Source organism: Ctenopharyngodon idella, chromosome 3 (assembly GCF_019924925.1).
Source record: "Ctenopharyngodon idella isolate HZGC_01 chromosome 3, HZGC01, whole genome shotgun sequence".
Lineage (NCBI taxonomy): Eukaryota > Metazoa > Chordata > Actinopteri > Cypriniformes > Xenocyprididae > Ctenopharyngodon > Ctenopharyngodon idella.
In genome coordinates, this window is record NC_067222.1 from 42,844,188 (window position 1) to 42,857,650 (window position 13,463).

A 13,463-nucleotide genomic window follows, 5' to 3' on the forward strand; every position below is an offset into this window, starting at 1 on the left:
AACACGACTGAATCTGACTGAATTCCTGACAACATCTCAGTCAACGGCTCATTCTGCTCTCGTGAAATGTTTCTCTTGCTCAAGACCACTATGATCCTGGGGCCGTATTCACAAAACATTTTATCTTACCACTACGAGTTCTCCTAAATAGTAGTAAAAGTTCTTAGTTAAGAGTTTTATCTTAAAACCTAAAGCTGCTGAGACAAACTTTTACTAAGGAATAGACAGAAGTCTTAAGCTAAGAGTAAGGGCGGGGTTGACCTCGTTGCTATGGATGATGTCAACACGCTTACTAACAATGACCACAGTGATTGGCTGATGGGGGAGGAGTCTCTGTCAGCGATTTAATCATAGAAGTAATGTAGAATGAAGTATCATGTTTCCATATTAAAATAAAGGTTTTAAAATACAAATGTTGCCCTATTCAAAAAGATTTTTGTTTAATAAAAATGTTGATATATTTAAATAAAGGTTTTAAAATGTAGGCTAAGTGTCACTAATTAAACTAGTATATGTTCAGTTAATTCTCAGCCTCTTACATGTCTGCGTCTCGCAGATTCAGAATTCAATTGACAAATTATGTTTTATAAACAGTTTGGGAGGAGCGCATTCAAATGGTCTATCTTATCAGCTCGAGTGGAGGTATATACACAGATGAGAGCCGACTCACCTATAGTTACCTCGACAGTTTTCTGCATCCCTCCATAACCCCATTCCTTCCTCACTCTCGGCTGCGATACGAGGCAGAACTCTGGGTTTGGGCTAAATTCCAAGTTCGGAGCCCTCCATCCCCTTGGACAGCATGCCAAATACGCTTATTATATTTTTTTTACTCTATTCAATCATTTGTAAGTATGAACTGATCTTTTTTTTTTTATTATTAAATATTTATTTTTGGTGTCTCATCGTAAATTCTAATTTATAAATCAAAATATGTATTGCATTTATGAAGAAATGTTCAGCACCTAAGGCTCTATCACTGTTGCCTAATGGTGTACAGTGTCTTTGGGTGGATTAGGATTGTTTGTTGTGACTTACTAAGACCAAATACTCTTAGAACAAAAATGCAGGAGTCCTAAAATTAGAGAAACAAGAGTTTCTCCTAAATCGGCAAGTTAGGAGCTACTTTTAGCCTTAAGATGTTTTGTGTTACCTGCAGGAAATGGATGTGATGGTGTGTGTGTGAAAGCTGCTCCAGCTCAGCGTCTCTCCTCCTCAGATCATTGATCTCCTGCTCCAGTCGCTCCAGTCGTCCTTCAGCTCGACTCACTGCAGACTTTTCCTGATCTCTGATCCGCTGTGTGAACTCAGAGCAGCTCTCAATGGAGCGGATGAGCTCAGTAAAGATCCTCTCACTGTCCTCCACTGCTGTCTGTGCAGAGCGCTGTTAGGACACACATCACAATCACACAGTGGCTTCAGCGGGACTGACAGAGTCCAAACTGAGACGTCTCAAACTTCTGTTCTTCTCCAGACTCACCTTATGAGACTCCACAGCCTCTCTCAGCTGCTGAAGATCTTTCTGTCTCTGCTGGATTCTCTGACGGATCTTTATCTGCATCTCCTTCAGCTGTTTCTGGAGGACAAACCAATAACAGGAAATGACACGTAAAAGTAATATCACAAAATTTTAATTTACATGAATCCAGAATTGGTAAAGAATTGGTAAATTGGTAAAGATCTAGCATGGTAATTTTATAATGTTGGTTCAAATCACAGATTCATAGTTTCCTGAAATGAGATTGTGAATGAATATGAAACTAAATTGTCAGGATTATTCTATCAGTGTCTAGTTTTATATGAATACTTCACCCTGAAGTTTTAATTCTGACCACGCCCACGCCCATCAACGTGCTTCATTTGGTTTACGGAAGTCGGCGGCAGCGCTGCACAGGACTTGCTCGAGAAAGAATTTATCTCCTTGTTTTTAGACCATGAAATCAACAATGTCACCAAAGAAGTGTGTTTTTGGTTGTGAGGAAAAAATAACCTTGCTTCCCAAAGAACCCTATGGTTATTCCCAAATAACCATAGAAACCGCCTTAAATGAAATAAGGGTAAAGTCGTGTCTGAAAGTTGCAATCACTTTTTTATTGGTTAAAATGAATGGAGAATATCTTGTGTTTTCTGTGGCTGCCCGAGCCCTCAGGATCGGTGCTTATGGTTTTATAAAAAAGGCCCATTTGGACACTGGATTTACAGATCGTTTGAAACTGAAAGATGGAGCGGTCACAGTGGTAAAAGATCCCGGTCATCAGTCGGAACCACAGGTGGTAAGTAAAACTGCATCAAATGTCTGTTTTGTTGGCAGTCAGCGCGCAAGTTCATATAATGTAAACAACATGAACGCATAATGAATCAAAAGTTATCCAGGGACAATGCGATGTTGTATTGTGTGTGTTTTGTTTAGCTGACCATTGATAGCTTCGCTACGCAAAAGCTGCGTGTGCTCATCACTCTTTAGCTTCGCCCACGGCACGTCTCCAGGTGTCACAAGTGAGGCTCCCGCACTTCCTCCCCCGCACCACCGGAGGGAGCCTTCACCGGAATATTGAGATCATCATTCAGACTACATTTCCCATAGGCCCTCATTCCTGGGACTGATTGCACACACACCTGCACCACATCACACTCACACTATTTAAGCAGCACGCACACACACACACACTGCGAAGTCTTGATTTGCCCCGGTGATCATTTCTAAGCGTTTTCTGTGGATTGTTATACCGTTACCGATTGGACTGTTTATCTCTTGTGATTCTCTGCCGCCTGCCTTGATCCTTGCCTGTTTACTGGACTGTGTTTGTTTGCCGCCTGCCCTGATCTCTGCCTGCTTCCTGATACCGTTTGTCTGCCGCCTGCCTCGACCATTGCCTGTCCCCGTTTACGTCTCTGCCTCTGCCCTTACCTGTGTATTTACTATTCTTAATAAAAGCTGCAAATGGATCCCCACTCTGTTGACCCATCGTTACACCAGGAGCTCGGCTGTTTTCGGAAAGACTCGGTACAGCATATCTTTCTTTTATAAATCTGATAAAACTAAAGACTTTTCAGAGATATGAAGGATGCTATACTACTCTATAGGTACTCAAGATTAGAGATTGGCCGAAACTGTGTGTTATGTACCCTTTAAAGTAAAACTTTTAATTTTACATTATTACAAAGTGTACTTTATAAAGTATACTTATGAAACAGTCATGAAAGTTTACTCTCTTTCAGTACACTTAAGTGGCCTTTTATTATCTCCAAGTATTTTTTTTTTAATATACTTTTAATTTGAAGTACACTACAAGTGCACATCAGTACACTTAAGGACACTTCTTTTTTTTAACCAGAGTTAGATTACTAGAGTTGTTTAGATTACTTTTAAAAAAGCATTCTGCAGAAGAAAGTAAGTCAAACCGGGTTTGAATGGCATGACAGTGAGTAAATAAATATAGCACTTTCATTTCTATGTGAACAATCTCTCTCAATTCATACCTGTTTCTCTGTCATCTGTGCTGCAGTTGATACAGTGTTGTGGTTTTTATGTTCAGACTCCTTACACCACACACAGATGCATTGTTGATCAGTGATACAGTACATTTCTAGCTCTTTCTCATGTTTACGGCAGATCATGTCCTGCAGTCGTCCAGTGGCATCAATCACTTTGTGTGGCTTACAAGAGTGATATTCCTCATGACAGTCAAAATGAGTTTGACAGTAAGATTCTTGACACACTAGACAGGATTTCACGGCTTTGTATTTTCTTCCAGTACAGATGTCACACCTCACGTAACCAGCTCCAGCGTAACAGTCAACAGGAAGTTTAGTCTTCTTCAGTTTCTCCACCATTTCAGCCAGAATGGTGTTTTTACCTAAAGCAGGTCTTGGACTGAAGGTCTGTCTGCACTGAGGACAGCTGTAGACTCCCTTCTCATCCTCCTGATCCCAGCAGCCTGTAATACAAATCTTACAGTTACTGTGTCCGCAGGGAATGGCCACTGGATCCTTCAGGAGATCCAAACACACAGGATACGTGAACTCATCCTGAGAAATCCTGGCTTCTGCCATTTTACTGCATGAATACAGAGAGACACAAACACACAACAGCTCAACAATACTTCAGTTTCTGATTCCCTGAACTGACTAGTTGAAATAGTTCCCTGCTTCTGTGTTTGAGTGACGCATGTAAAACAGGTTGTGTCTGTAAAGCAGCTTCCTCATTCATGCTCAAGGAGAAACACTTTCCTGCTGTGTTTATGTGCCCTTCAAGTGGAGTCAAAAACTTCATAATTACATGCACATGAATGACCAAGCGAAGTTTTATTTACAGAATTCTAGACTCTAGATGATGATTTCTCTAGACTGGATATTTGGGCAAATACCTGGGCAGAAGTCATGTAGTGTATTCGTCTTTAGACTACTGCATTGTCACTTTTTATTTGTTATTTTAAAAAAAATCATATTTATTTGTATAGCGCTTGGGATTGCAGGCAGTTCAAGTGACCATGGAGGTGCAGGTAGCTCAGGGGACCATGCCGGTGCAAGTAATTCAGGGTACCATAGCAGGGTACCTATACCCCTCCCCCCCTCCCAGAAAATTTTCTTGGGTGGAGCTATGGGGTCATGGCCTGGAGCATGTTCATGGGCAGAGGCAGTCACTGGACTCTGGTCTGGAGCTGGAGCCATCTCTGGACACTGGTCAGGGACTTCAGTCCCCTCTGGACACTGGTCAGGGGCTGGAGTCCCCTCTGGATCCTGGTCAGGGGCTGGAGTGGATGCATGCGTGGCCCAAACACACATAATAGCAGTGGCCATAATGGCCAGTGCTGCACACTCTGGAGACTCTGGCGGGTTGGCTGTCTTGGCTGAGGACTAAGGCGTGGCAGCCATCTTGGCTGAGGGCTCAGGCGTGGCAACCATCTTAACTGAAGGCTGAGCCGTGGCATGCATGATGTGAAGAGACTCAGACTTGGCAGGCATGACTTCAAAAGTCTCTAACTGAGCAGGCATGACGTGAACAGTCTCTGGCTGGGCAGGCATGACGTGAAGAAGCTCTGGCTGGGCAGAGCCTCGATGTGAACAGGCACTGACCTGGCTGGCATGACGTGAACAAGCACTGACCTGGCTGACATGACATGAACAGTCTCTGGCTGGGCAGGCATGATGATTGGGGTGTGGAGACTCTCTGGTGTTGCGGGTACTGTGGGATTATAGAGCCCCTCATCCACAGGTCCCACAGTAAATGAGGAACCACTCATAAATAAAGCAAAGTCAATATACTCTGCAAGGGGTCCAGGAATGTCACTTTCCATCATTAAGTAACACCAATGATCATCAAGGCCCTTGAGGGCAACGTCATTGAAATTGACCTGGTGACAGAGTTCACAAAATTCCTTTACATAATCCTCTAGGGGACGAATCCCTTGGCGCAGACGAAGGAGGACAACTGCTGGGTTATTTGTAGAGGTCTAGTTTTCTGTATTGAGTCCACTGAAGGCAAATCTTGAAGAACCCAAGTGCAGTTTATTTCCATCACACATAAAACTAACAAGGTATGGCATGGCATGGCTTGGTAAACAAAACAAGAACATGAATAAACCTTACCCAGAGTGGTACAGGGACAATACTTGACAAAGACGCATGGCAAACATGAGGGCTTAAATACACACTAGGTGTGTTCGACATCGGCTGTGGCTGGATGCAACCAATCGGCGAGAGTAGCTGCGTGCAGGCGGGGAGGAGCTGAAAACGGAGACGTGAAGTTGGACACTTTCTGCTTCTCGTAGTGACACTCACGCTGCATTTGCATACCTTTTCACAGCTGAAGTGAAATAAATGCAATATTTGACTAATACACCGATGTTTCAGAGACATTTTCATTCAATACTTTATGTATTGCTTACAGTGTTTGTTTTTACAAGAATAAAGTTCAACATAAGCATATATTATTTAAATACCTGTATTTAATGTAGTGGGGTCTACGTTTTTTATCAGTTTTATTTTGATAAACATGCTGTATAGACACAATACAACATCGCGACTACATGAAAAGAGCTTTAACTGTTATAAAAATACAGATTTGTGAGCATTAGTGAAACTGTACTGACAATAAACACAAAACACACGTGATTGTTGTCATGCGGTGAATCCGGCCAAATGTGAAACAGCTGTATCGTCATCAGAGCTCGTGCAGCTCCTTTTGAGAAACTGCACTGGCTGAGTCAGGTGGCTGATCTTGAATCGCTCTCGCTGTACTTTGATGCCATATGTCACAGTCACATGGCGTCGGCGCTGTCTCAAGTCGGACAAAATTTCTTACCGGCATGCACTGCTTCAAGTCGAACAAGCCTAAGGACTAATGACAAAAAAAGGGACACCTGTGTACAATCAAACCAATGAACCAATGACAACATAGGACACATGACAAGGGAGCACATGGCAGGATCACATGACACAAACAAGGGAAACACATGGCAAAAGGGAGCACGTGGCAAACGGGAAACAAGAAACATGACAATGACTATACTGCAAAATAACACATGAAACATAAACATGAAACAAAACCAAAACTATATGTGACAGTATTTGAGACAATCATCATCTCTGAATGAGTTTAAGAAACAGTTAAAACATATTTTTGATCAGGTATGAGTGTTGAGATATTGTCGCTGTTGCTAGCCATCTGAGTTAGTCTGGAATGTTGTGTGTTGATGTTTTTTTCATGGTTTTTAATTTTTGTAATTCTCTCCTTTTTTGATTTTATTGTACAGCACTGTGGTTAACTATGTTGTTTTATTACGTGCTCTATAAATAAATTTGGAGTTGGAGTTGTTCTTTTTTTTTTTTTTTTTTTGGTGAGCTCAAGTTCAAAGAGAGAGACGGCAGAAAACGCACCCTGTTTGCTTTCATTATTATACAAAAGCACAATGTTTTGTTGTTACCGTGAGTGCACACAAATAAAAGTAGGCTCTTCACAGATTTAAAAGGTGTATTACTCTTATCTGTATGACCAACAGAGTACTTTAAGTGCAAGTTATCGCATCTGCGCCTCCATGTTAGCTGTCATGCAGTAAGTGTACTACTTTTCAGCTTTCACACTCTGCACAAACACTTGAATAGCCCACATTTTTATAGGTTAACGTTAATCGAGCGGCCATATAAAGTGCTACTACTTACATGTTTCAGATGATAAGCCATATTTGAGGTCAATGAATGATAGGCGAGCGTTTGGATGCCCTGCCCAATGTACAGTATTTACCACATACACCAGCTGTTAACGATCTGTCCGTCACAGGCTGTGTGACTTTGTCACTTCCTGTGGATTTTTTTTTTTCTGCGACTAAGCAACTAATAAAATTTTGGTCGACTAAGCCTCTTCTCGTCGACTAACGATTAGTCGACTATTAGGGGGCAGCCCTAGTAACTTTGCAAGTACATGTCAACTTGTTCTAACTCTAACTCTACCAGTCTACAGTACCAATACTCTACTAGTTAGTAGACATGTAGATGCAACGTTACTTATAGTCAACAGAATGTGTTAAAGGGACCATCAAAATAAAGTGAAGCCCAAGTTGCTGTCTAATATAACACCTAGACCTTTAAGTGTAGAGAATGAAGTACAGTACATCCTTCTAAATGCAAATTGTATTGTAAGAGATTCTGTGTACATGTTTTTGGTCCAATAAGTAATAACTCACTCTTATCAGAATTTAATAGAAGAATTTGCTGATCATCCAATATTTTATATCTTTAACATACTCTGTCAACTTAGACGAGTACATACTCTGTCAATTTAGAGATTTCACCTGGTCGTGATGAAATAAATAAATGAGTATCATCAGCATAACAGTGGAAAGTAATTCCATGTTTTTAATAATATTACCAAGGGGCAGCATGTATATTGAAAATAGCAGAGGGCCTAAAACAGACTCTTGCTGCACTCCATATTTTACTTAAGTTAATGTGGATAATTCCCAGTTTAAATAAGCAAAATGGTAACGTTCAGATAGGTATGATCTAAACCGTTTTAATGCCTGTCCCTGAATAGCAGTGAAATTTTGATCTAAGATCTAAGAGTATGTCGATCTAAGAGTATGTCATGATATATAGTGTCGAATGCAGCACTAAGATCAAGCAAATCTAGTATTGAGATGTAGCCTTGGTCAGAAGCTAGAAGTTATGTGCCTTATGTGTAATTTACATGTTTTTTATTTGAGTGTTGATCTGAATGTGTCCGTCCATCCGTCCATCCATCCATCCATCCATCCATCTATAATGATTAACAGATCATTATTTAATGTAAATTAAAACGCTTACAAATGTCATTAAACTTTCAATTCATATGATCATGTACTTCTTGAAAATCTATGATTTTAAAAGAAATTTTACAATGATTAAAAGCTTATTTGTTTCATTTGTTGTACATTTGAATGCTAAATTTCTTTAAACTTGAATTCACCTAATGCACTTTTTTAAAATTTACAAATGTGAAAAAAAATAAAAAAAAAGATAAATTAGTCATTTTAAGCACTTCACACAAACTATTGATATTAATACAGTATTCATTAAACCTATTATGCCCCTTTTACAAGATTTAAAATAAGTCTCTGATGTCCCTAGAGTGTGAAGTTTTAGCTCAAAATACCCCACAGATCATTTTTATAGCATGTTAAAATTGCCACTTTTTGGGGGTGAGCAAAAACGTGCCGTTTTAGTGTGTCCCTTTAAATGCAAATGAGCTGCTGCTCCCTGCCTAAGAGGGCGGAGCTTCAAGAGCTGATTCTCGTGTTCAGTCCAAACCAGATTCAGACAACAATGCCTACAGAGCCAGAGAATATACTGCATGGAGATAGAACAGGTAATGTTTAGTGTAATTACGGTAGTAACTTAAGTTGTCATCTTGCTTTTATCCATTATTAGTAGAAGCCTGTTGTACCAGACCCCGTCTGAATGATGACCAAAACTTTACTGATGAGTTTTATAATGTTTATTTTACTTCTCACAAAAGGTGAAGCGTCTGTTTTCAGTCCAGAAAATCACTGTAAGAGCTTAATAAAACACAGTGCAAGTGTGCATTAAAATATTATAAACTTTCTCTCTCCCTTGCATTATCATCAACATACACAGCAAATTACACAGAAACACTCGTTACAATTAACAGTGAACAAATATAAACAGACCTTATGCCTTTTCAGGTGGTGCTTAATAAACTGGTAAACTTTATACCCATAAATCAACTATCAAATCTGTATATGGACTATAATAAAGTGCATGCTTTCCCTTTCATTACTGCCGTATCCAGTATCGCTCTGTCTGGAGACTGTAAGCTGGATCATGAACAGCTGGTACTGATCCATCCTTAAGTAACAACTTTTTTAGCTAAACTTGTTTTGTATAGTTGGTATTGTCCCTTTGTATTGACATTCATTCAGAAAGTAGTCTGGTGTAAAATGATTAGCGCAGACATAAACAAATGTAGGTATATGGGGGTGCATTCCCTTCAAAAATAAAACTAATCCACTGCGTCTTCAGCAGCTCTGAAGTCAGGAGTACATGAAGACTGTTGTGTTCACTCTTACATCCAACAACAAAACACCTGAGTTTCTTACAAGACATTCTTGTCACTACAGCTACAGAAAATGGCAGACTGTGTACAACTCGCTCAGGGCGCGTCTATACTAATACGGCAGAGTCCATCAGCAGTCGTGGGCGGGGCCTGTGGCTAATGTGACGTCACTTTGCCCAGAATCTGCAAACGGCTTGTTCAAAGACACTGCTTATGATTTATTGGAATTAAAAAAAAAAAAAAAGGAGTGGGTGGATTTTTATCATTATAGGGTGGTTGTGTACACACACTGCCAACACACAATTATGTTCAAACAACATGTAAAACTCAATTTTGCATTTTTGCATACTTTAACTCATCAAATCGCAGTCTGTAATGTGGTCTTTGTTTGTTTTGGTGTGTATTCAGACTTCGGTAACACTTTAGTATAGGGAAGAATTCACACTTTTAACTAGTTGCTTATTAGCTTTCATATTGGCTGTTTATTAGTACTTATAAAGCAGATATTAATGCCTTATTCTGCAAACCATATTCTACATCCCTTAATCCTACCCAATACCTAAACTTAAATGCTACAACTACCTTATTAACTATTAATAAGCAGTAATTGGGAGTTTATTGAGGCAGAAACTATTCATCATTTGTAAATGTTTATAAATGTTTACTATTAATCATGTACTATTTATGGCAATTGGACTTTTAGCTACTGTAAAAACACTTGTGTAAAGGGTTAAATTTAACTAAATGCTTGATAAAGAAATAACAACCACATAAATTTGGTGCAAACATGTTTTTATTGCCTCAACAATTAGTAAACCTTAAACAGGTTATTCCTTGAATCATACATCAGCAGGAGAAAACAAATCAACTTTTGTTTAAAGAAAATACTTGTTGATTTATAAAAACAATGTAATATAAACAGTTTGAACAGTGTTTCCTTATAGTAATCAAACTGTACACTGTTGACCCCTGAACTAAACTCTTAAACCTGCCCGTCCCACCAAACCTGTCCCGAACCTCACCCGTATCACACCTCAATAGCAGCAGGAGTGTTTTGCAAAAGAACCCGAACACAAGTACATACCTAACAATTATTTTTTAAGCAAGTACAGAGTACACTGTAGAATGTTTATTGTCAAATTAACAGTAACTTACTCGCAACAATTATCCAGTAGTTGCTGTATTTCATACCACAGTAAAATTACAACAATAGTTTAAAACATACTGTAAAATAAAGTCCAGCATTTTACTGTTATTTTATTATTAATATTATTATTATTATTATTATTAATTGTACTGTTATATACAATACCACAAGTTATTGCTTCACATCAACAGCTTTATTTAGGTTTCATCTTTTACATTTCATTGCTGAACTTCAATAGAATATACAGATTTACCAGCATATTAATTTCATCAGTGAACAAAATACAATTATAGCCATACCGGTAAAATCTAACACATTGTGCCAGTGGAAAATAAATGTTGGAAATATAAAAATAAAAGTCTGAAGAGTTAAAGAGTTAAAGACATATAATTATAAAGTCATTCTTATATTGTTCAATTTTTTGTTGAACATCCAGATCACTCATAGTTACCAAACAGCTCTATGCATTTGTTCATTTGTAAATGTAAAAAAGTGCATTAAATGAACTGAAGTTTAATGACATTTGAAGATTTTCAATAAGTACATGATCATATGAATGAAAAGTTTAATGACACTTGGAAGCATTTTAATTTACATTAAATAATGATCTGTTAATTATTATGTAATGTTTAATAAGTTCATTAGTAAACATTAACAAGCACATTATCACATATTTTTAGCTATTTGAATATATATTAACTAATTATAATATTAGTGTTATATAATGTTTGTTAATGATTTATTAATGAAAGTTGTTATAAAGTGTTACCAGACCTTCAGAGCTCAGTTTTTCATAACAACACTGATACTATAAATTTTTTATACTGTACAAACCTCCTACTCCTGTACTCCTAAACATACCCATCACAGGAAACTGTGCACATTTTTACTTTCTCAAAAAAACTCATTCTGTATGATTTATAAGCCTTTTGAAAAATGGGGACATGGGGTAATGTCCTCATAAGTCACCCTCTCCTTGTAATACCAATGTCATACCCATGTCATTATACAAATTTGTGTCCTGATATGTCACACACACACACACACACACACACACACACACACACAGTTCTTATACTGTCTCTTTGAAGATTTAATACACACATTTATTCTGTTATGTCAGTGAAGTTCAGCTGTATTAATGTAAGAGAAAATAAGAGACTCTGTATCATCTCACTATAACTGATTGATCATGAAGCTCAAAGTATTATGGGTAAAATCTCTCTACAATCTGTTCTGAAACATCAACACAGTTTCACTGATGATCCAGGATAAACATTAAACCCAGGATAGAGCGGCTGAGTGAATGTGGTCTGGACTGTGTGGATGAGGCTCATTGTGTCAGAGACGCTGTAGAAGGACAGAGTTCCTGCACTGTGATCCACATACACTCCTATTCTAGAGCTGATGGATGCTGCAAGGAGAGCAGTATCTATCTGATTGTGTGTGAATGAGTAACTGGAGGAAGAGCAGTACAAACTCCAGGACTGATCATTATATCCAAACGCACACTCAATACCCCATCCCTTCCTGCTGATGCTCTTATATGACACTGATATAAACACCTGTCCACTCCACTCAATCTCCCAGTAACAGCGTCCACACACACTCTCTCCACTCAACACCTGAGAACAATATTCAAATCTGTCTGGATGATCAGGATACGACTGCTGTGTGCCAGTGTAAGTAATCACTCTGTTCCTTTCAGACAGACAGAGGTTTTTATTCACTGTGTTCAGATCCAGAGTGAGATGATGGGAATCTAAAGAAGAGACACACATCAGAATCAGGAATTATGAATCTGATCTTTTAATGTATCTGAACTCTTCATGGCTCAATGTTCAGTGTATCATCAGTGTCTCAGTACAGCCGACCAGATATCCTGTGCAAATCATCATTTACATGATCAATTATTAAACTCTTCTATCATGATTTCTTTCACCTTCTACAGGAACAACATGAACACATTCAGTGAGTTTTTCTGCTTGTTTTCTTAGTGACTTACACTGTAGGAAGTCGTTCTTGGTCTTGGGATTCATGTTGGTGAAAGTGACTGTGGAAATAAACAGACATGAACAGTCTGAAGAGAAATGACAAGATAAAATACATTCATTTCTAAGACATTATGATGTTCTATGATATTAGATGATGAAGGACTAATTTCTGAGAGCAGATAAATCTCCAGGGGCCTCATTTATAAAACACACGTATCGGATTTGATCCTAAATTCCTAAATATATAAGATGAGTGCCGTACTTCTGAACCATCAAGGGATATTTGTGGTCGTTCTGAAGGTGGATTTGATGCACTTGTTCACATTGCACTTGAATTTAAGATGAACTGTGATTTATAAAGTGGGATGCATTAAGGAACTCGTCTGTATAAACGAGGCGCAGGACTTTACCTCTGTCAGAGATCTTTATGATCTCCTCTTTACAGAAATCCTCCAGTTTTTCTCTCAGCTGACGGATAGACTCTCTTATGCCATCAAAAGAGAAGAGAGAACTGAAGGGATCGTCAGGTTCATCTGTAGATTCAGGAGGTGCTGAGAGAGACTGGAAACTCTACAGAAAACACAAATCAAAACTCATCAGCTCCACAGTTCAGCCAATAACCTGCTCTATATCAGATCTGTGCGGCTCTTGTTGATCTTCAGTAACTCAATCCAGCACTTTCACACAATCAGATACTTTCTTCTCATATTCATTATTTAATGCTACAAACTCTAGTATTTGACACTTACAATCCTGGTGAAAAAGAAGTGCA

The 13,463-nt window shown here is 38.6% G+C and overlaps 1 protein-coding gene across 6 annotated transcripts in view; it reads right to left on the bottom strand.

The window, feature by feature from the left end:
• The window catches only part of LOC127509380 (E3 ubiquitin/ISG15 ligase TRIM25-like), a 63,043-nt gene that overhangs the window by 7,742 nt on the left and 41,838 nt on the right, over window positions 1-13,463 (bottom strand). Inside the window, exons 1-3 of one of the 6 annotated variants that reach the window (XM_051888038.1) lie at window positions 3,481-4,108; window positions 1,481-1,576; window positions 1,154-1,384 (exon numbers count right to left, since the gene is read on the bottom strand). In XM_051888038.1, the coding sequence (XP_051743998.1) occupies window positions 1,154-1,384; window positions 1,481-1,576; window positions 3,481-4,053 (900 nt within the window). In that variant the 5' untranslated portion in view covers window positions 4,054-4,108. Of the gene's footprint in view, window positions 1-1,153; window positions 1,385-1,480; window positions 1,577-3,480; window positions 4,109-5,654; window positions 5,674-10,335; window positions 12,460-12,505; window positions 12,751-13,096; window positions 13,262-13,463 lie in introns of those variants that run through there. The other 5 variants (XM_051888035.1, XM_051888034.1, XM_051888041.1 and 2 more) reach the window with 5 other exon arrangements.